The sequence below is a fragment of the Phascolarctos cinereus genome, unplaced genomic scaffold (genome assembly GCF_003287225.1).
Source record: "Phascolarctos cinereus isolate Bilbo 61053 unplaced genomic scaffold, phaCin_HiC Scaffold_4;HRSCAF=312, whole genome shotgun sequence".
Classification (NCBI taxonomy): domain Eukaryota; kingdom Metazoa; phylum Chordata; class Mammalia; order Diprotodontia; family Phascolarctidae; genus Phascolarctos; species Phascolarctos cinereus.
In genome coordinates, this window is record NW_027555847.1 from 128,188,863 (window position 1) to 128,212,920 (window position 24,058).

At 45.8% G+C, this 24,058-nt stretch overlaps 1 protein-coding gene across 15 annotated transcripts in view; it reads right to left on the bottom strand.

Annotated features, from left to right (window-relative positions):
- TRAF7 (TNF receptor associated factor 7) overlaps positions 1 to 24,058 on the bottom strand; it is a 57,513-nt gene that overhangs the window by 19,739 nt on the left and 13,716 nt on the right. For 2 of the 15 annotated variants that reach the window (XM_021006536.2, XM_078152559.1), the window contains 3 exons: positions 8,964 to 9,082; positions 6,955 to 7,012; positions 3,729 to 3,823 (listed from right to left, as the gene is read on the bottom strand). The exons of 1 other annotated variant lie outside the window; for it this stretch is intronic. In XM_021006536.2, coding sequence (XP_020862195.1) covers positions 3,729 to 3,823; positions 6,955 to 7,012; positions 8,964 to 9,044 — 234 coding nt within the window. In that variant the 5' untranslated portion in view covers positions 9,045 to 9,082. Of the gene's footprint in view, positions 1 to 3,728; positions 3,824 to 6,954; positions 7,013 to 8,963; positions 9,083 to 21,196; positions 21,324 to 24,058 lie in introns of those variants that run through there. 12 more of the 15 variants (XR_013485907.1, XM_021006545.2, XM_021006535.2 and 9 more) reach the window with 12 other exon arrangements.

Here is a 24,058-nt window from a genome sequence, read left to right on the forward strand (position 1 = left end):
GATTGTTAAGGTCAAGGAGTTTCTAAGGATCCCATAAAAGACAGGATTCCTTCCAAGGCTGAAGGGACCTCTAGTGGCCATCCCCTCTCCAGACCTGACTGGAGCTAACCCATCCCTGACTCAGAGGAGCCTACATCATCAACACCTCCAGAAACAGAGATGCCTGGACCTCCTATGTTCACATGCTCTAATTTTTCAGGCTGAGGGTATAAGAAAAAAAACAAACAAGAAACCAAAATACTAAATTAAAACCCCAAACTTTCTTTTTTTTTAAATTTTATTAATTTATTTTGATTTATCAACAATCACTTCCATATGCTTTTGAGCTGAAAATTTTTCTTCCCCTTCCTCCCCTGCCCCCTCCCCAAAGATGGCACACAATCTGATATAGTCTTTACATTAAAACCCCAAACTTTCCTGTGCTTAACTGAAATCCCTCCAGCTGTAGTACAAACCCATCTTTTTTCATTTATCCATGGAGGAGATGGAAATTGTGGCTCACCTTTCTCAGGCTAACCATAAACACATCCTCCCCTTGGGTGAGTGTTGTGGTTATTTTTCCTGACAGAGAGGTACACGTATTCCAATTCCATCAGCTTTCCCCCTAAGACCAGAAATGACTGTTTGGGGGCCTGGTCATCACAGGTCTTAGGCCTTAGAATACAAGCTTGGCTCAGCCACGTCCCTTTCTCCCTTACTGGAAGAGGGGCAGTCCCCTAGCAGGAGCTCAGAGCCCAGAAAGGAGAGAAGCCGAACTCACAATTACCTCTGCCTCTCCATCTAGTCGAATCTATCCTCACCCTGGGTCAGCATCAGTGAACACTGCTCAGCCTTGCTGAGCTCCTTGCTACCCTGCACTCTAATCATTAAAAAAAATCAAAATAACCAGTGAGAGGGCAGGAGAGGGAACTGGGTCTGGGCTGAAATGTGAGCCCTCCGCCACTCCAGCAGTACATGACCAGAGCAGAGCCAGCTTTAAGGGTGCTCCCAGCCTGGTCCTCACATGGAGGGCAGCCTGTGTGCTCAACAGGACTTCCAGATCCCGCCAATGCCCTCCCACCACTCAGAAATGCTTCAAATAGCTTTTCCTTTATTATCTTTGCATGGAAACACTATAAGAGGAATGAGAGTGGAAAGTTTAAGGAAATGAGTCAAAACATCCTAACGGGCAATGGAAAACCAGGAGAGACACAGAGAACAGATCCAAACCACAGCAAGAGGCCAAGTACAACTTCCAAAAAATGGGGAGAAGGGCCAAGCCAGCTGGCCCACAGCTCTGTCACTACTGCTTGTACGCCTGAGCCATGGGAAACTGGGGTGGGGAGAGTGTGGCGGGGAAACACAGGTCCAAAGAGACTCCTAGGATTACGCTCCTGCCTGTATATACTTATTAATAGAGTTGTCTGCCCATGGAATGGAAGCGCCTTGAGGGCAGGGACGGCTTCACTTCTGCCGATATATCTCAGGTGCTTAGCATGGAGCAGGTGTTTACAAATTGGGTGCCTGGAGCTTCCTGAGTGAAGAAGGCTGGCAGCAGAGCAGAGCTCGTGAAGCCAGGGGGGCCATGTGGAGGAGGCAGTGGAATGAAGGCTCCTATCGCATGCCTGGGGAGTCAGGAAGACAAACGCCAAGCTGCTGCTGGGGGGCCCTTGGCGAATGAGCTAAACTAATGACACAGCTTAGGTAGCCTTGAAAAGATGCAAAAGAGGGGCAGCTAGGTGGCGCAATGGATAGAGCACCGGCCCTGGAGTTAGGAGGACCTGAGTTCAAATCCAGCCTCAGACACTTGACACTTACTAGCTCTGTGACCCTGGGCAAGTCACTTAACTCCACTGCCTAGGAAAAAAAAAGCAAAATAGAAAACATTTCTGTTTGAGGCGAAAAGGTGCCAGCACAATCGTCAGTCAGTCAGTCAACAAGCTGTAAGTGCTAAGTGCTGAGGATACAAAACAAGATCAAGGCAAAAACAGAAACAAAACAAAACAAAAACAGCAACAGCTACAAATATCCCCAAACAATAACTGAGGATTCAGAAAGAAAGAGCCTGGTAAGTCTAAAAGGGAAACTTCGCCTTCTGGAGAGTATCTAGCTGAGGCCCTTGCCCCAAGGACAGAAGGGTAGTCTCACTGGCCTTTCAGTCCCAGTAAGGGCAGCTCCCCTCGGGTACACTCCCTAGATACTGGGGACACCTATCATCAGGCTTTTGGGTTGTCCCCTTACCCTGTTTTTGTGTTTTTTCTTCCTTTTTAAAAAAACAAAATTAACAAATATTTAAGCACTATTCTGTGCAAGGCATCAATGACAGGTACTGGACATAAAGGGCAAAATCCAAAGCACCCTCCACCCCTCAACGAGCCTCTGGGGGGCTGGGGAGGGGAGGAATGGAACATGGCATGTGCCAGATTTTCCAATTTTGTTGTGTTGCATCAACATTCCTCTCTCTCTCCCTCTTCCATCTCTTTAAATCTTTGATCATTTGGCTGTTCGAGGCATTTGTTCTAACACCACTGTGCTTAAAAACAGGAGCTGAGAACCCCACATCTTGCTCAGCTTCAGCATCTGGAACCCTCCCAGATAGTTCAGAGCACTTAGAGGTGACGAAAGCCCTCAGTCTGATAATTTTGTACTCACGTGAAGAGAATGAAAAACAGAAACAGGAATGGAAAATTAAAAGCAAAACCAAAACGTAACTCAAGACTGACTGATGAGAAGTTATCAAAAGTACCCATAAGAGGGCAGCTAGCTGGTGCAGAGGATAGAGCTCCAGCCTTGAAGTCAGAAGGACCTGAGTTCATATCTGATCTCGGACACACAACACACAACACATACTAGCTGTGTGACCCTGGGCAAGTCACTTAACCCCAGTTGCCTAGAAAAAAGCAAAAAATAAAAAAATAAAAATAATACCCCTAAGGGCTTTACAAAAGCTTCCTAGATATATTGTGCCTAGACGTATCAACCCTTCACTGTTTCATCTGCCTGGGCCTCGAGGTGCTGAGAATACACAGTAGACCATAGATGCGGAGCCGGAAAGGATCTCAGAAGCCATCTAGTGCAGCCCCTAATCTACCGATGAGGAAACCCAGGCTCAGGGAACATGAATGATCTCCCCACAGTCACACAGGTACCAAGTGACGATGGCAGGAGTTGAGCCTAGGCCTCTGTATCTCAAACTCTTGCCCTTGAACTTGACCACCCAAGAGTGCCAAGGCTGGAGCACTGACCAGCCAGTGTCCTGCTCCTCTGCCAATCACCACCTTCCTCAAGGCTAAGAACTTTCAAAGACATCAGAAGTTCTTCCTTCAAATCCTCTGGCACTGGCTAAGGCAAAAGGCCTCCCTGATTTGGCACCCCACCCCGCCCACTGTCCATGTGTCCCAGAGCCCAGTCCACAGAGAAGAGTGAAAGGCTCTACAGGCTTCTGTCTGGTTCAGGACACAGAACTGAATAGCAAAACAAAACAAAAAAGAGCCACAAATGAGTTTACCTTACTGAGTTCTGAGCTCAGATGTACACATGCGCCAACCGGGTTGCCTCATCCATACATGGCCTCAACTTCCCACCTTTCTTGAAACGGCATTCTTGTAGGAAAGAACCCTTCACATATTTTGAGAAGTCAGGATAGGCCCTGCCAGCCCCCACTGCAAACTCTGGTCATGCCTCTTGGGCTTACTATCTGACTGCAATAACGAGTTTCCTGGAAAGACAACCTGAGACAGTAGACATACCATGCCGTCCTCTTCGTCCCTCTGGGAGTAGGTGAGTGTGCTGGAGGAAGAGGGAGTCCTACGGTGCTGTTTGTATGTGCTGGTCCCATCAGCTACTGAAACAAAAAGTGGTTTTAACAGATGGAAAAGGCCCAGAGTGTTTTATGTCTAACTTCTGAGTTTCAAAAAGGTGGCTGATCACGGGGGGAAGAGGGACGGGGGAGGAGATTGAGACAAATGAGAGGGAAGAAACCCAACATGGCTCGGATCCACAGCTCTGCGTGTACTTTTGGGGATGAAATGAGCAATATGTACCACACACCATTTTCACCAAAGTTTCAGCAAAACCAGAAACGTCCTTGTCAACTTAAGTAAATGCCCTCAGGAAGAACAGGGAAAACAAAGAAATCGTGACCTTTGTTTTGGTAGAGAAAACCAACTGACAGGGCATGAAGGGAAATTCAAATTACTCCTAAAAAGAATCTGGGACAGGGGAAGGGGAAGTCTTCACCTTTAGGAGAAAATGGGGCCATTGAGGCAGGAATCCTGTTAGGCAAGGGATGCAGCTGAATCTCCACTACCTTTGCTAACCCAGAGCTTCTTAAACTTCTTCCACTTGAGATCCCTTTTGAGTTTTAACAGCATTCATTGCCATTGCATGGTCTGAGGGCATTCGAAGTGCAAAGTGGGCATGCTCTGTGTTCAGAACCAAGGTGGCAGTGAAATTGCATGATGCAAACACGGGCCAGAAACACCTTGGATTCAGTACATGTTTGATTTTTAACTAATTTTTGGTCATTGTGCATTCAGATACCTTTTACTGTTGCCAAACCCACAGTTTAAGAAGCTCTGGTCTAACCTATGCTCTAACCATAATCTCCATTCTCCCCATTGTCCAGTTTGAGGACATCGGAGTGATGGGAAGAATCAGATCTTGAGGGTGGCATCTGAACAGCTTCTGACTGCATCCCAAAGCCAAATACATGAGAACTTGCCCTAGCCTAGTTCAGACCTAGTTCAGACCAACTTAGAGCTTCCCAGGCGAAAGAATTTTATGTATAACAACCTAACTGGTACCACCTGACCACAGCCAAAGTAGCGATGGGGCTCCTTGTGGTACTAAGGAAGGCACAGTACCCGGCATGATGGGGTAAAAGTGCTGGCCAGCATACAGCTGGAGTCCTGTGTTTAGCTCTGGGTGGCTGTATTTTAGGAAGAACACTGATAAGCTGGAAAACATCCAGGGAAAGGCAACCAGGATGGTGAAGGACCTTCAGATAGTGCCATATAAGGTTCAGCTGAAAGAAAAGGAGACATTCAGGGGGGCAGCCAGGTGGCGCAGTGGATAGAACACCGACCCTGAAGTCAGGAGGACCTGAGTTCAAATCTAGCCTCAGACCAAACACTTGACACTTACTAGCTGTGTAACCCTGGGCAAGTCACTTAACCCCAACTGCCAAAAAAAAAAAAGAAAAGAAAAGGAGACGTTCAATCTGCAGAAGAGAAGAGGGGGGGGGGGGGAAGCAGTGGGGCAGCAGTGGAGAGGTGAGAGAGGGGCCAGACTTGTTAATTTTGGCTCCAGAGGCAGAACCAGGAGCAACAGGTGGAAATTACAATGGGACCACTTTAGGCCGGAGAGAAGGAAAAACCAACTAACAATGATGTTGATATGCAAAATGTCCAAAAATGGAGTGGGCTGCTTCAGGAGGCAGCAGAGGGCCCCTGACTGAAGGTGTCTGAGCAAACGCATGATGGCCACATGTTGTGGAGATTTGTGGTCAGGTGGACTGGCCGGTCTCAAGATCTCTGACCTCTTGAGATTCCGTGTAACCGTAAAGCACTCAAATTAAGAACACTGTAGCTAGACCACCAGAGAATGGAAGAACTGTTGGGACCAGAGCTTGCTAGAGACAGAGCCCAGACTGGGCTGCCTGGCCCTCTGCTGAGGATCTCTTCATTATACCAGGCTAAAGAGCAGCTGTGCTTACATCTGAAGTGTTCCAGAGCTAGTCCCTTAGAGTGGAAAGTATGGTTTGTAGCCATTTTTTTGCACAGTGCCAAGTAAATAAATTAGGGTCGGTTTTGGCTGGGATTTTCACAGTCCTATTAGAGCATGGATGCTTACTCTGCAGGTGGGCCAAAGGAAAAATATTTGCCTGTAGGAACCCCCATAGGCCTCTCAGGCCAGTACCAAGATTCCTTGGGCCTTAAGGAAGCTCTAGCTGAGAAGAAGGAGGAGTCAGCCCAGGGAGCTAGACACTAGCATGACTGTTGGTTAAGCACACTTTCCTCCTTAAGACAGTATATTTCAGGCATTACCCAAATTTGCAAAGAAGGAAAGCTGTGTGTGTGTGTGTGTGTGTGTGTGTGTGTGTATGAAGAGGGGAGTGGTAGTTAGCAGAATAAGGACTGCCAACTTCTAACTCTGCTAAGGCTCCACAGACAATTCAGTGACATACATGTGTAGTTGGGATGGGGGAGGGAGACAGGCCCACCAAAGCAGCCAACTCCGTGGCCTGCTCTCCTTTCTTTAAGGGCTGCATTCACAACACTTCAGAAACCACTGAAGGGAGACTAGTCTGCTTGAAGCACTTTGTGTTAGCAGAGGCTGCTGCCATCATGGAATGGACCTGATCTGAAGGACAATTCAGTGACGGAGCATAAAAAGAGTGGCGCTGAAAGCCCAGAGCTCCTAAGTTTTCCTGCTACTCTGCCAGACTGTCTCCTTTAACTCTAGTGAGCTTTGCCTCTAGCTTGAGGACTTAATGCTATTATTGTGTTATTTAAAGTAAGTAAATGCTTATTCACTTTCAGATCTCGAGACACCAAGTTCAAAGGGAGGGAACCAGGCTGACCCACTTGATCTACCCACCCACCCAGCAACAGAAGGGAGGAGGTGTCCACCAGGACAAGGCAAGGCTGTACTGTGGACAAGAGGGGAGCCCATGAGCTTACTTTGGCTTTCCAATGTCACCTTGGGCAAGTCACTGCATCTCTCTAGGACTCAGTTTCCTCCCCCCAAAACAAGGACTGTGGATTAGATAGATGGCCTCCAAGGCTTTTTCCAGCTTTTCTACAGTGATGATCTCAGGATCCTAAGCACCTCCTTCCTCTTGGCTTTGGCACCTGGCTGTTTTCTCCAGGTGAATTCACAACTGAAATTCCTCCTCCCTGATCTCTCCCATCCAAGTTTTCCCCCAAAAAGGACCAAAGTCAGAGTAGCACTTAGATCCTGGCAGGAGCTCACCTTTAGTAATGGTGGTAACAGCTGAAAATGCAGGACCAAAGGTAGTCTCCATTCTGGTCTAAAGAGAGAATAGAGATGACATAATCACATTCCCTCCCTTAAGCAGATGCACTGCCAGTGGCTAAGGAGGGGGATTCCTAAAGACTAACCTGGGGCCTTTTAAAAAGGGTTCTAATAATAGTAATAGTAAACATTTATATGGCACTTTAAGGTTTGCCAAGCATTTTACACATATGATCTCATTTGATCCTCACAACAACCCTGGGAGGTGGATGCTATTATCATCCCCATTTTACAGATGAGGAAATTGAGGCGGGCAGAGGTTAAGTGACTTGACCAGGGTCACCCAGCTAGGAAGCTTCTGAGGCCTGATTTGAACTAAGATCTTCATGGCTCCAGCCCAACACTCTACCCACTATGCCCCTTCCATGTACTTCTTACAGGGCTAGGCACTGTGCGCTCAACACTTAAGGCACATTTCTCTGTCCACTAAGATGAGTAGAGAGGTAAGGTATACTTAGGATAGGATTAATTTGTAAAACACATAAGGCAACAATCAATTACCTAATCAGCAGAACCTTAGAAAAACACTGGCCTCCCCCCTTCTCCCCAGCCTTGTGTATAGTCAGTCTACTTCCTTTTTCACAAAACAGGGAAGATGCCAGAATCAGACATAAGCCCCTTAGGGCACAGAGCAGCAGCCTCAGAGACCCCTCAATGGAAGGAACCTGTGTAAGAAATGGAGTCACATTGGGAGATCTCTTGTCGGATCTTTGGCTCTGCACCTCTGTCCTAGGGAAGCCCCAAAATGCTCGTGGGCCCAAAGTAACACCCTATGCCTGGAGTCTTCCTGCTACTCAGTCTTCATCACTATGTCCAAACCCTTCTTTCTCTCCACACAGTCCTGCAGAACAGGTAGGCTGTCATAGGCTAAGGATAGGTAAGGAGTCCTTGTCATTCCCAAAACCACAGTTCTGTTTTCTGAACTCAATAATGTTTCCCAGGCCATTGGCCTCAGCCAGGACTAACTAACCTGGCAGGCAGACAGGTTCCATCAAATTCTACCGAGATGAGGGTCCCCAAGACAATGGGGTGGTCAACAGGTCTTGGGCTAGGACCTCATTCTGGCGGGCAGGGGCCAGGACAGATGATAATGGGTTCAGTGGGTCCAGAGATAGAGGTCTGGCTACTGGTGCCCAGAAATCGGGACGGGGAGAGGCTGGCCAGAGTATGTAAAAACAAGTAGCTGTCCTCTGCGTCAGCATCTCCTGTACGGTGTTTCATAAAAACCTGGTTAGGTTGTTTGTTCCATCAACATCAACTGGGGGATTCCATGAAAATTTTAGGCTAGTGTCATTTTATGCTCTAACAGATTATCAAATTTGCAAATGCATCTGAAAATTTGTGCATGGTAGTCTTTTTGGTAGGAAAGTGGATTTAATTCCCTCTATTTTGTTTCAAAATTTCCCAGATCCCTATTTATCCCAGGAGGATTTACAGGTTCTGTAAATATATCTCAAGCCCGTAAAGTGTTCTGTGGTCGGTTTAGTTTGGGAAGCACTGGTTTCTGCACTCTCTGTACCTGTGGCCACCAGAAGGGAACCACAGGAGCAGTCAGAAAGGCCAGCAGCTATTCTCACCAAAGTGTCTGTGAAGCCCTCTGTAAATACCAACTGCTGCCCAGGCAGCCCTCTACCTCCCTGGCTCTTCCTGCCACATCTAGGCAGTCATTTGCACTAGCAGGATCTTGGCTCTGGAACTGGCTGTTTGTTGTTTGAGAAGCCCCTCGCCTATGACAGGCCATGGTGCTAGGGTCTGGAAGGGCGTACAGGGACAAAGAAGTTGGTTCTCCAGTGACAGCACTGAAAGTACGTTGGTCCTCCCTCCTGCTTAGAAAGATGCTTCTCTCTGAGCCATCAACAGGCAAGACAGAATGGGACGGGGTCCTAGGCTAGCCCCTGAGCTAGGCTTTGGGAGCAACTCAGAGGAGTGCCTGCTCTCCCCCTTACCCCGTTTATGCTGTCCGAGGGAGGGAGGTTTGCTGGGCCACCAGAGAAACGATTATAGCGTGCACTCTTGCTTGAGCTCATAATCTAGAGCAGCATTTAGTATCCACGGGCAGCTTTCTCTGTGGGGAGGGGAGAAAAAGCAAAATTTCTTTAAAGAACACAAGCAGACTCCAAAGTTTTGGCCAGCATGTCACCAACCCAATCCCTTCCTTCAGTATAAAACTAAGCAGTTACAGTGTTGAATGCCTGCGAGCACCTGGGTGAGGCCAGGCAGGATTCAGTCTGAACTCGGATCAGACTAACGACCTTCTTTTCCCATCGCCCTCAGATAGCCAATCCCATTTCAAAGGCTTCACTTCCTGACTCTCGTTCTAGTGTCTGAGACCCAGGATCGAGCCACTTCCTTCCCTCTTCCCCGAACACAACTTCTCAGCAGTGCAGAGGAAGTGATGGGGGGTGGGGGATGGAGGAGGTGTGGAGGAGGAGGAGGAGAGAAGAGTCATCATGTGCTCAGGGTGGGCAGGGAGACTTTCCTCTTGTTGCCCACAATAGCAATTCCACATTCTGCAGATGGCACTTATCTCCAAGCTGAGCCCAAGGACCTTCCTCTTGTCACTGACTTTAAAAGGCCAGTGGCCTTACCCTCTAGGATCAGCCTTGAAGGCAGGCAGATGTGGTAGAATCCCACAGGAATGAGGATGGAGTCCCTGATGTGACATGACGCGGTGTAGCATTAAAAAACGCCACTAAATTTGGAATCAGGAGATGTGTATTCTAGTCCCGTCTCAATCATTTACTAGCTATGCTGAGGCTCAGAGAGGTCACACGACTAACTATGTCATCTTGGATGGTGACCTAAGTATCTATAGCTTGTACGTACCTAGTTTTCTACATGTGAGACCCTGAAAGGCAGAGACTGTTCTGGCCTCTCCTTGTATCCCAACATCCAGCACAGTGCCTGGTCCACGCTAGTTAGCTAACACTTGTATGTAGACAGGGCTTTCCAGGTCATGCTTTCTTATTTCATTTTCTCATTTGGTCCTCCTAACAGCCCTGTGAGGTATGGAGGCCAGGGATTATTAGCCCCCTTGTTCCTGTGAGGTGCCCAGATCAGTAATATAACCTAGTTAAAGGCAGAGACAAGACTAGAACCCAGGGCTCCTGGTTTCCAAGCCTAGCCATCATGCTTGGAAAAATTATGAGAATATTATGATTATTAACACTGGTGCCTGAATTGAAAACCGAAACAGATGCTAATGGTCAAAAAGCCTCAGGTTTGCAGGAGGCAGAGTGTATGCAAGGAGGTTGAGAACATGTGAAAGGGAAACTAGTCAGGAGGAGACCGGGTGATCACCACTCCCTCCATCTGCTTAGCTTTAGAATTTGCTTCAGGAACATATCTCCTCCTTACCAAAGGGCAGACTGGACTCTGTCTGCTGCAGAGGCTTGGCGCACTGAGTGGGAGAAGTTGGCCCAGAGAAGGAATATAAAGGGGCAGCAGAGAGACAATCTAGTTATCCCTACAGACAATGGGATATACAGACATTCCTGGTGCTGGGTGTTCTCAGAGAGAAGACAAAGGAGGAGATAGTCCAGGAAGGCAGGGAGTCTGGCAGAGAACCAAAAGGAAATGAGAGAAGTGACTGACAGATAAAAGCAGAGGTAGAAACAGACTTGACCCGTGCTGCCCAGTTTTCTTTCCTGTACCTTTACTGTCCCTCACCCTTCCCATACCTCAAATCTCCTAGCCTTTGTCCGTCTCTTTGCTCTGAGTAGTGACTGAAGTCTGACAGGGAGAGGCAGGATAGTTACTTTAGCTCCAACCTCACCCCTGCCACTGATCCTCATTTGTCAAGGCTGCCATAGCTAGAAACCAGCAAGAGCAGAAGGGGTACCCACGAGGTGATTCAGAGACTGGAGGGGGGACCCTCCTGGTGAAGAGACAAGTCACATCCAGGGCAAATGCTGATGCTGGGGACCACTGAGGCAGCAAACTTCACATTTTCCCCACCCAACCCACCCAAGAGCTCTGTTGTTAGGATTGCTGGATGAAACAACTATGTGTCTATATTTTTAGGCTGGGAAAAAAAATAAGATTTGGGACCACACAGATGAGAGGGTAAGATTCCACAGGAGTTTTGGTTAGAAAGCCCCAGTGATGGAAAGGGGGGCTATGCTCCTCAGACCTGGCTCAGAGGCTACACTAAGACATGGCTGAGCCGTTTGGGTAAGGCACTGTTTTCCCTCTCTTGGGGCCATGTGTGAGGCCTAGGCTCAGAAGCCAAAGATGAATGTTGGTCTGTTGCCTGGGCCCCAGCCAACAGCAAAGGCAGCAGAGGGAAGAGAAAAATATTGCCCAATGTGGACCAGTTCCTTAAAAAACAACATATTAAGAGTATTGTTATTAATTCTAAAATAACAACTATAAATTCACAGTGAAGGATAATGCAAATAGGGTACAATCAACATTTGACAGGATTTCCCTCCTTTAATAATAACTCTTAATAATGTCACATTTCTATGTAGTACTTTATAGTTTACAGAGCCTTTTCTTCACAATCTTGTGAGGTCATTACATCCAGCATTAATATCCCATTCAACACATGAAGAAACAGACTCAGAGACATGAAATGATTTGCCCAAAGTCACTCAGCCAATTATTAGTGGCTGGGCTTGAACTAGAACTCAGGTCTTCTGAGTTCGAGGTCCAGAGTTCTTTGTGCTCCAATCTGGTTACTATATCCAATCTCCCATGTCTTTTTGAATTCTTCTATACAGATGTCATTCTAACATACAATTGCTTAAATCTATGTGTTTATCACAGAATCTGATACCTGGAAGGGCCTCCTGAGGCCATCTAGTCTCATGCTTGACCAAGAATCTTCCCCACAACAAAATAAACATCAGGCCTTTGTCTGAAGACCTCCAGCAAAAGGGAACCCACTCCCTTCATGGGCATTTCCATTTTTGCAGAGTTCTAATAGTTACGAAATATTTTCTGATGTTAGTATAAGCTCTAGGAGGGCAGGGGCCATGTCTGATTGCCCAACTCAGCTGATTGGTGACTGAATGTGTACAAAATAGCCTGCTTATCCCACTATGTAAAGCTGGCCTAGGCACCAGACCAGGCTGTAGCTTCACATCCCACTCAGTCCTTCACATAGGCTATCTCACCACCTGTCTGCCACCTTCCCAGGACAAACCACTCCTAATCACTACTTCCCTACGAGTGTAATCTTCCCATTAGAATGTAAGCTCCTCAAGAGCAGGACCTAATTCTTTTTAAAACTATTGGTATCCTCAATATTTGCTTGGCATATAGTAAATGTTTAATAAATACTTTTTCATTCATTCACCTTAAATCCCCCAAGACCAGGCATAGGGCCTATACCTATAGTAGGTAATTAATAATGATGTGTTGAACTAAACTGGACATTTATCTCAACTGGGATTTCTGGCTCAAGGTCAAATCCCCAGGTTTGGTCCCACCGTGGCCAACAAATCTAGGTAGGGCCAACAACTCATGCACCCTACATTGCAGGATGCTGCCCCTTCATTCTTCTGATTCCGCTAAGGAACTCTGGCTTCCTTTCTGAAGGGCCCTGCTGCTTCTTAGTTCAACAAGTATGAGCTATGTTTGGTATAACAGGAAAAGCAGCAGACATGGAGACAGCAGCAGGCCTGGGTTTGAATCCTGCTTCTGATACCTAGTAGCTTCCGTGACCCTGGATGAGCTACTTCCTTTCTCTGAGCCTCAGTTTTCTCATCTGTAAAACAGGGCTAATCATACCTGCAGTATGCTCTGAGGATTAAATATGACAATGCATCTAAAGTACTTTGCAAACCTTTATAAATTCGAGCTCTCATTATTATATAATCAGCCCCAATCACCATGCCGCAGGGCCCTGAGAAAAATTAGTCTTAGTTTTAAAAAAAGGCAGGCTGAGGGCTAGTGAAAGCTTTAAATAAACAACTAGAAACAACCCAGGCCACTGCTGCTCCTGAACCCACTTGGGTCTTCTTGCCTTACTTCCATGTACAGTGGCTCAAACCCCAAACATAAGCTAGAAGGCATCTGTGTGTCCCAAGCAAGGGCTAAAACCTTAATTTTACACCTTCTACACCTGAAAATTGTGCCCTCTGTGCTAATACCCACTTAAACTTTCACTTTTTTTCCATTATTTTTTTTATTTAAATTTTTAATTTTTTCCACTGGTTAATTTAATTTTATTAATTTATTTTTAGTTTTCAACATTCACTTCCACAAGATTTTGAGTTCCAAATTTTCTCTGCACCTTGTCCCTCCCGCCACCCCAAGATGGCGTGCACTCTGACTACTCCTTCCCCTAATCTGCCCTCCCTTCTATCCCACCCCCCCTTCTCTTATCCCCTTCCCCTTCTATTTTCCTGTAGGGCAGGATAGATTTCTATATCCCATTGCCTGTATATTTTATTTCATAGTTGCATGTGAAAACAATTTTTAACATGTTTTTAAAATTTTGGGTTCCAAATTTTCTCCCTTCCTCCCTCTCCACCCACCTTCATTGAGAAGGCAAGCAACTAGAAAACTGGTTATATATGTGTATACATGTTACAGGGGTATACATGTATAGCCATGTATATATGGGGGCATACATGTATACAGGTTATACATGTGTAGTCATGCAAAACACTTCCATAGTAGTCATGTTGTGGAAAACTTTTTTTCCCTTCATCCTATCCTGCTCCCCATTTATTCTATTCTCTCTTTTGACCCTATCCCTCCTCAGAAGTGTTGGCTTCTGATAACCCCCTCCCCCAATCTGCCCTCCCCTTTATCATCCCCCTAATCTCTTATCCTCTTCCCCCCCATTTTCCTGTAGGGTAAGATAGATTTCCATACCCAACCGAGTGTGTATGATATTCCCTCCTTAAGCCAAATCCAATAAGAATAAGATTCACTCGTTCCCTCTCACCTTCCCCCACTTCCCCTCCACTGTAAAAGCCTTTTTTTAAAATTCAAAAGTTTAAAGTCTTAAACTTTCACTTTTAAATAGTTCATTTGACTTATTACAAAACAAATCTCTATACCAGAGAGATATGGATTTTTTGGCATTGATAATACTCTGCGGTGACATGACTTTGGTCAAATTGCTGGGGAAGGTGAGAGAGAGACAATATGTTGATGATTTTGGATAATGTCATGTAGTCCTGTATTACAATACCATGTCGCCTTTAGCCCACATGACAGCCTTGTGCTTCTGAGGTGGCATAAGGTAGCTGGAAAACAGAAGAATCTCTACTGGATGGCAAGTACGTCCACAAACTTAGTTTGGGTAATATTGGGGAATTAGGAATTTATTTAGGAGCACAGGATGACAGCCAGAAAACAAGTTAATTTGGAATGAGCAGACACACAGTAAACGCATTGGATGATGAGAATTAGAGGAGTCTGACATGCGCCTAGTCCAAAGGGCTAAAGCCATAGGCATAAATGGAAGAGGCCATTTATGGTGTAGTGGCAAGTTTTGGACTTGGTGTCAGAAAGCCTGAATTCAGATCCTGGACTCACTATTTGCTAGTTTGGGTATGAGATTCCACTTCTCTGGAAAATGAAGATTTTGAACCAGATGATAAGGTCCGTTTAGAGCGCTGTAATTCTCTGAAGTTTGAAGAACACAAGAACCAGACAGACGATCCAGCTCGGGGAATCTTCTTCAGCCAGAATCAAGTTGAGGCAAGGGCAAGAGTAGTTTTTGATAGGGCCAGAGTATGGAGATACCTCCAGGGAAGGAGGAGGTGGCACTAGAATGAGAGTCAATGGGGCTTCTTTTTTTTTTTTTGCTGGGAGTGCTGAGAACAGAATAGGCCTCCCCAGGCCACGGCCAATGGGTTAAACTACTTTCCCCTTTGCCTCAACTCTGTTCTTACTGGTGTTATTGTTATTCAGTTGTTTGAGTTGTGTCCAACTCTTTGTGACCCCATTTTGGGTTTTCTTGGCAAAGATACTGGAGTGGTTTGCCATTTCTTTCTTCAGCTTATTTTACAGAAGAGGAAATCAAGGCAGACAGGGTTAAGTGATTCACTCAGGGTCACACAGCTAGTATGTGTCTGAGGTCATATTTGAACTCAGGAAGATAAGCCTTCGTGACTTCCGGCCCGGCACTCTATTCACTACACCAAGTACCTTGTAACAGTTTCTACAAACTGAATCTTCTGTCTGGTTCTGCTCTTTCAAAATATTCTCAGGTCACAGGGCTGTAAGGGACCTTATAATCTAGTTCAAACCCCACGCCCCACCCCCAACACATTTTCAGGTAAGCAATGGGTTACAAATTCTGAGAGTAATGGTGAGAGGAAGCTATAGAAGAAGGTCTCTTCTAGATCCTAGGTTCCCACAACATACTGAGGGCTGGATAACCAGATTCCAGAGGGCTTCCCTTGCACAACCAAATCCACAGGGGAAGAACTAGAAATGAGATACTGTCAGGGCCCAGGCCAAGAAAAAAGTCAGGAAGGAACTAAGGAGAAGAGACCATATGTTTTGTCATGGTGCTAAGGGTCAGAATTAATTATAAGAAGTTTTGTCAATTGTAAAAGTATTGCTCTTTCCATTTGTTATGATGCCTTCTCCCCCAGTGTAGACCACCCCCATGCAGTATCTTATGGTAATCTTGTTTAAATAGCTAAGTGTATTTATTTGTGCTGTTACTGGGGAATACAAAGGCAGTCTGGTAGAGCTAGCCTTGAAGCCAGGACGATCGGAGTTCCAGTCCCATCTCTGACACATACTTGCTGTGTGACTCTAGGCAAGTCACTAAACCTCTCAGTGTCTGAAGGCCACAGCACAGCCTTTAATCAACCAGATTAAAATGCAATTGGGAAATAGTAAAATAAATAAAAAGTACAACACAGATAATGTTAATTTCTAGTTTTCTAAGTCAATAAGTAACTCAAAGGGCTCAGTTTCTATCTGAGTTTGACCCTGCCATGAAGAACTTGGCAATTCTCTAAGACAATAAATTGCCTGCACTGGCAGAAGGAATTGCTTCCTATGGAAGTTCTCTATACTTGAAATCACAGGACCAGTCCTTATTCCTCCAGGGAAAAAGACAGAGACAGAGAAAACTGTGTGAAGTGGGTGGCTTCTTCCTATCAAGTCATCTGGGGTTTGAGGAACTCCAGTAAGTGAGGACTTGGATTTGCTGGTGACAAAAAAAGAAACAGGAGGGATTGTGAGGAATGCAAGTGTCCCAGTCCTTGTGGCACCAGATGCATTTATAAAAAGTGTTACTAAAAAGTGTCCCTTGTGTCCCTGATCCATGATGAGGCCACTCGACTGAGCCACACAGAAAGCACGGGTGGGTTGGGGGTAGGCCAATCCTGTTGGGTTTCTAGCCAATTTCCCCTGTCCTATGTATGGGCAGCTTCAGGAACTCTGAGTCATGAGGGCATGGTTCCCCATGGCTCTACCACCAAAGGTCTGTTTATGGGTTGTTCTAAAACTTGAATCACTGAAATTCTGTAACAAAAAACAACCCACCTTGCCATCTCTTGGGAAAGAAAATTGTATCTCACTGCTATGCCCAGACAGACAGCTCCCCCAAGTCTAGTATCACAGGATTTCAGAGTGGCTTTCTCATTGCACAGATGAAGAAACTGAAACCTAGAGAGGTAAGGTCACATGAGTAGTAAGGAGTAGAACTGGGACCTGAATCTAGGTCTTGATTTCAAATACAGTGATCTTTCCATGACACCATGCCAGATTTCCTTCTGGATGCCTACAATAGCACAGGAGGGCTAAGTGGCTATGTTCCCCAATCTAGCCTCATCACTGGCATATCTCTTCCTAAGAGTAAGAATTATACTTGAAAGCAAGCATGAGACTCTACAGGTCTGTGGTCCAGGCCCATAACTTCTCAGCTGACTTTGAATGGGACTTCTGCCAAAAAGGAGAAAAGGGAAGCGGTATGGAAGGAGTAGAGAGCCTGTATGTAGGGTCTCCCAAGAAGAGTGCCCAGGCAAGCTGGCATGACCAAGGAGCTCCTGGGAACTAGGCATAATGGAGACAGGACTTGGAGTCAGAGGACCTGAGGGAGTTCAATTTCCATCTCAGATACTTAATTATGTGGAGTTATATGACCCCTGGCAAATCACTTAACTGCTTTCAACCTCTGTTTCCTCATCTGTAAAATGGAGGTAATAGTAGTACCTACTTCACAGAGTATGCTCTGAGGCACTGAACACCACTGCCCAGTCTGTGTCCAGGGCTATCCACTCTCCTCAGAGACTTCTCTCACCCATCTTCATATCTTGTCTGACCAGCAGAAACCCTGAGGCCACCAGAGCCAGGGAAGCTTTTTGATGCCAACAAATCTGATGACCATTAGTTCAGTCTGTCTTGTGTCCAAGCCAGGGAGGCTTGGTCCCTTCAGTGACAGAGGCCTTAGGAGAAAAGAAGCTAATGAGACAGGGGGTGGAAGAGTGGGTGGGAATTGTTATACTGGAACCACAGCACTAAGTCTAAAAGCAGGAGATCCCTAGGCGACAGAACTTTTCTGAAGCTGGTGGGTGATAATGGTGGTGCTGGGGTGAAGGCCATTAGCCTGGCAAGGAGACTTAGCAGCAATTCCTGCCTGGGATTGGAGAGGAAAAAGCCTGACAATTCCATAAACCAATGGGATTGAAAAGTATTGTTCCCTTCAGACATAAACCATTAAGGGATAAGAATGTCTTGGGCTAAATAGCTTTTGTAGCAGATTCTGTCTGACCCCCTCACCCCTACCACATATCTGCCTTCAAACCACTGCTTCCTTCTCAGATGGGACCCTTTCCGGGTATAGAGCCCTTATCCCAGAGCCCAAGCTAAGCAACCACAGCCATCTGGCTCTTCTTGGGCACTGCAAAACCTAAGCTGATTGGTCACACCAATGTGGAAAATAAATGCCTTGAAGGGAAAGACTGTTTAATATTTGCCTTTGTTTCCCAAGTGCCCTGCATATTATTAACTTAGAAACATTTATTGCCATAGGAGTGCTAGGAGTCAGATTCAGGTCTTCTGCTCTTATTATGTCCAGTGTTCTTTTTGCTAACTCATCATATGATCTTTGGCAAGTCCCTGTATCCATCTGGGCTTTAGTTTCCTCATCGGTAAAAGGAGGGGGTCAGATTACATGATTCCCAACTTAATTCCCAGTTCTGACATTTCATGGTTCCTAGTGCTACATACTAACATAGAGGGCTCTAACACACAACACAATTTTGTGTCTTAAGGAAGATGTTACTGTACTATGGACTGAAGTTTCAAATGCCAACTTATTTTGTGGATGTGTGTGTGTGTGTCCTTTTTATGTATCTGTGATAAGAGTTCCTTGAGGGCAGGGCCTACAAATGTTCCAGAAATGAAGCTGAGTCAATATGGGGAAGAGGTTATAAGAGAGGCTGAAAGGCGATCACATTAAATCCCAACTGTTACAGATCTCTTTTCCTTTCAACAGGAAAACTAAAATGAGCCAGTTGATGTTTGCTAGGATCACGAGCTAATTATCCAAAGTTCCTCATGCTCCGGGCCTTGATTTGAAGGTATGAAGGTGAAGAGTACACCTGTTTGAGGCCTATGATCTCTCCAATAAAGATCTACGTATGAACACCACCAGCCCCTCTTTGTGTTGACTTCGCAGCTTATAAGATGCTTTCCCGTTTTCTTATTTGATGCTCACAACATCCCTGAGAGGTAGGCAGGGCAGGGCAGGGCAGGGCAGGGCAGGGCAGGGGCTATCATTTTCATTTTATAGGTGAAGAAACAGAGCCTCTGAAAGTGACTGGTCCAAAGTATACAACAAACTTGGGACTCAGACCCACATGTCTGAATTCTAGTCTACAGTTGACTGGGACCACATGGATGGTATTAGCATGAAAACAGCTACATTTCCCCACACAAACCCTCACTCCATCCAGGCTGGTCTCTTAACTGTTCCCTAAGCACTCCTAAGTGTATTCCTGTCTCTGCACCTGTGCTCACATAATTCCCCTTGGAATGCTTGCTCCCATCCCTCTCCTCCTCAATCAATACTGTTTCTCACTCAAGCCCCACCCTCACCAGGAAGCCTTCTAGGCTCCCAGTGATGTCTCCCTCCTCTGAACAGCTGGCTTGGAGTCTCTTCCACTCATCTGGTACTTGCCATATCTCACCTGATAATATTAGTTCACCTTTGCATATGTCTCACTTCCCTAATTAATTTGGCAGCTCTGTGAGGGCAAGGTCCAAGTGTTTGCTTTTCTACATGGTCCCAGGTCCCAGATCACAGATCTACAGCTGGAAGAGACCCCAAAGGCCATATAGTCCAGTCCCCTCAATTTACAGATGAGACCCAGGGCAGTGAAGAGTGTCAGAGAAAGAATCCAAACCTAGGGTCCTCTGACTCCAAAGCCAGTGTTCTTTCCACTGCACCAGAGATTACACGAGCAAACAGATTAATACTCTGCATCCAGGAAATAGTGACTGACTGATTGGTTGAAACATCCCCAAATAGGTCTATAAACACAAACCATCCACAGCTTAAAGAGGGCAAGGAAGTGACAGTCCTGTGGAATGAGCATTAAGTGTTACAGCTCCTCACAGATAATTGGAACAGGACAGTGCCATAGGGGCAAGAGGGGCTTACAGGAAGATGAGTGCTCACCATTGGGAAGAGCCACTCAGAATGAAGGTACATGGGGCTTACTTGCAGCCTTTTCAAAGATTCTGGAATGAGAAGAAACCTGAGGCAAAGCTCCAAGACAACGATGCACACCTCCCCACCCCGACTCCTACCCCCGGTACTGTTCAATCCTAGGGCTGGTAGGAAAGATGAGAACCTTCACTTCCAACTAGAATGGCTACATGGTTATGCGACCCATTCCAACCTGAAGTATTACTTCATCCCCAAGTTGGTGGAATAAAAAGAAATGCAGCCCTGGGCCCCAGCTCTCTACATAACTGGGATTCAGGTCATTAACTCTCTCTGGATCTTAGTTTCTTCACCTACAAAATGGGAAGGTTAGATTGGATGATTTTTAGGGTCCCTTCCACTGCTAGGGATTCTGAATCTACTCTTGAGGCTGAACCCAAACCTAAGCCACACTGGCTGAGAGGTGGCTGTGGGCTCTTCATAGCAGGGTAAAAATTTTACAGGGCTGTCAGCATGGTGGATGAAGTATTAAGCAGTATGCCTGGCAGCCTCTAGAGTCTCCAAAAACCTATTAGGGGAGAGAAAAGGTGCTATAAAAGGTGAAAGGCCAAGGGTCAAAAGGCCAGCCAGCTTCTACAAGCTGAGGACAATCATTAGCAGTCTCTGTTCAGGAAAACATGTGACTTCAATTCCTCGCCTGCGTGCTGTCTGGTTCACACACAAAACTAGGACAGCCCTCAGGGTCTCCCTTCTGTTCTCTGCTAGCTGTGCCTCGAAACCCTGGAAACCCTGGACCGCATGGCTCTAACTAGGACACCTCAGCTGGCATAAACATGAAAACTACAGCTTTGCTTCTAGGGCAGATCAAGAAGCTCTTTACATGGGGAAAACTGCCAGTTTGTAGGCGTAGTCGTTCCTCTCCCTCCCCCTCCAGCCCCAGGTATGAAACAGGTATTTACTTCCTCCACACAAAAGAAAAACCAAAACCCAAAGGACCTCACAAGCATGCTTTTGACAAGGATTTCAAACAGGATGCAACAACTTGCAACTGCTATTTTGTATCCTAAGAGGTTCAGACAAACAGCAGAACATCTGAGCAGGTTTGGGCTAAGGTGCAGTCTTAATGGCTGCTCAGCCAGTCCAGAGCAAAGAAATCAAGGAAGTGTAGAAATGTCTAAGGCAAGATTTCGCTGGGAAAACAAGTTAGCAGCAAATTAGCCAATGGTACTTGGCAAACCAGCAGTCACATTACAGAAACATGAAATGAAGCGTTCCCTGACAGATGCACAGTCAGAGACTGGAAATTAATTTCATCTCAAAATCCCCCTTACCACTTCAGTCCCAGAACAGAAAACAGTTAAGTTGCTGGGTCAGTATGAGTTTGCGGATTATAAACCAACCTGAATTTTAATATCCATATGCTACCAGGAATTATAGTTTGCTACAGGAAAAGTGCAAAATGACAATTTCATCAGCAACAAATCCAATCCAAAGTGATGGTGGGGGGGGTGGCAGCATCAGCAGCTCTGCTGAAATAGACCCAACTGTTACCCCCAAGCCTAGAAGGACAGACAAACACTTTACCTCCTAGGAAAGTCTTGCTGGTCCTGAACACTCATCCTCTTTCAAAATGTCTCTTGCTCAATCTGCGTGGGTGCCTCTATGTGTCTCTCTGAAGTGATGTAAACAGAAAGGCATGCAGCAGAGAACTGGACAATATGCAAATCACCCTGGAAAACCCCAGGCCTCGGCCAATCACAACTCCTGCTGCAGCTGGGTTGAGTTTGTCCCAAACTGAATGATTTTAAGAAGGCAAACTGTCCCCCACCATCCTCATAAGCAGGAACAGATTCATCTTAAAGGCCCTGAGCTTTCTAGGGGAAGTGAGAAGATGGGGGAAAGGTGGGAAAAGGTTTCTATTCACATGTTCAGTCACCCAGAAAGGATCCGCAATGGAAAGGCACCAGCTAGATTTGACTAAGTTGTGAAATGAGAAGCAGCTTTCCCAACTAAGCAGATTGGCTTCTTCTTCTTTTTTTTTTTTTGTATTTTGAATCTCAATACTAAGATATCTCAAGCTTTTAAAAAGCTGAGCACAAATAGGATTTCATTTCTCAATCCATGACTTCTCTCCTCCCCCAGTTATCCAGATGTTCTCTCTTAACACAGCCTCAAGCCTTGATTAGAGGAATATAGATTTAAAACTGGAAGGGACCCTAGAAAAAATCATCTAGTTCATCGGGGTCAATCTCAAGAACTGGATTAAAAAGTAATTTAATGGAAAAAAAATACAACACACCCAGATAATGTTCATTTGTGATTTTTCTAAGTCACTATTTGCTGGTAGGAATGTTTCTATTTGACCCCTCTGATCTAGTTCAATCTCTCTCATTTTACAGATGAGAAATCTGAGACCCAGAGAAAAGTAGTAACTTGCCCAGGAGTCCAGAAACAGTAAGTGGCAGAGTTTGGGCCTGGAAGCTTCTGATTCTGAAAGTTCTCTGCTATGCTGCACTGCTTCTTGTCTAGACCGACAGGGCAGAGCGATCCCAAACTGTTATGGCTCAATGCGAATGAATCCTGTGGGAAGAGCATACAGCACAGCACAGAACAGCTCAGGGCTACTCTGCCTCCAGCATTAGCAGTGACTGCTTTGGGTTGGGGGGGAGGGGGAGGGGCGGAGCAGTGTGTGAGCCTCTTGGTGACTCTTTCCTTCCTCATCTGCACAAAGAAGTGGCTGTACTAGATCAGGGGGGTTCTTCACCTTTTTATGTCCTGGACCCCTTTGGCAGTATAGTGAAACCTCGGGGTTCAAGTTTTCAGTGCATAAAACAAAATACATAGTATTACAAAGGGAACCAATTACACCGAAATACAGATTTAATTTTTTTTCCCTCTCCAAGCTGACAGACCCTCTAACATCTATTCACAGGCCCCAGGTTACCAAGCCCCACACTGGATGGTCTTGAATCTCCTTTGTAACTTTAATCCACTGTAGCTAGGCAGGTAAGTAGATAAAGCCTAGAGCGGAGAAAGGGCCCTGCAGTCAGGACAACCTGAGTTCAAATCTGGCCCCAGACAATGCTCTTGGGCGAGTCACAACCTCTGTTTGCTTCAGTTTGCTCAACTGTAAAATAGATAATAACAGCAGTTACCATGCTGGGTTGTTGTGAGGCTCAAATGAGATATCTGTAAAGTGCTAAGCACAGTGCCTGGCACACAGTAGCCACAATAGAAATGCTAGCTATCATCATCTTTATCATCATTATTGCTATCATTATTAATCTATAATTTCATAATTTATACAGTATTTGAAAGTTACAATGTGCTTTGACATATATTATTTCATCTGATCCCCACAATAGCCCTGGGATGTAGAGAGGATTGGGTTATCCTCATTTTACAGGTGAAACTTTCTGAGGCTTGGAGCTTAAGGTTACACAACTAGGCAGAGCCAGGACTAGAACCCAGTTCTTCTGCCTTCACTTCCTCTTCTCTCATTTTTTCTTCTAAGCCCTCAGCAATCTGGCTTCTGTTCTCATCATTCAAAAGAAACTGTTCTCTCCAAAATTACCAATAATCTCATAACTGCCAGATCCAGCAGTCTTTTTCTCAGTCCTCATCTTTGGCAACCTCCCTGCAGCGCCTTCTCCTCAGGAGTACCATCCACTCTCTGGGTTTATGTAGTACTGCTCTCTCCTGGTTCGACTGTCTAAGTACTCCTCAATCTCTTTTGCTGATTCACTATCCATCTTTTATATTCATTAACTATGGGTATCCCCGAGGCTCTGGCCTAGGTCCTTTTCCTCTCTTCCTTCCATACCTTCTCACTTAGTGATCTCATCACCTCCTATGGATTCAATTATCATCTCCTACATAGGTAACTCCCGGGTCCATATATCCAGCCCTAGGCTCTTTCCTGAGCCACAGTGCCACATCATCAGCTGCCTTTTGAACATCTCAAACTGGGTGTCCTGTAGGCCTCTCAAACTCAACATGTCCAAAATACATCTCTTCTCTCAGCTCCTCCCTCTTCTAAACTTCCTTATCACCGTTGAGGGCGCCACCAGCCCCCACTTAGTTATCCAGGTCTACAATCTTGGCATCATTCTCAGCTCCTCATTTTCGCTCACCCCACATATCCAAACCTGTTGCCAAATCTTGTCCTTTCTACCTTCACAACATCTCTCACATATGTCCCTTTCTCTCTTCTCTCTGCTAACTTTAACCGAGGCCCTCATCACCTCTCTCCTGGACTACTGCAAATCTCTTCTAATTGTTCTCCCTGCCTCATCTTTATCCATTCTCCACTCGGCTGTCAGAGCAATTTTTCTAGAGCACAGGTCTGACCATGTCACTCAATGCTCCCCCCATGCTAGCTCCACAGATACACACTCGGTAAACTCCTATGGCCCTCTATTGCCTCCAGGGTCAAATAGACAATCC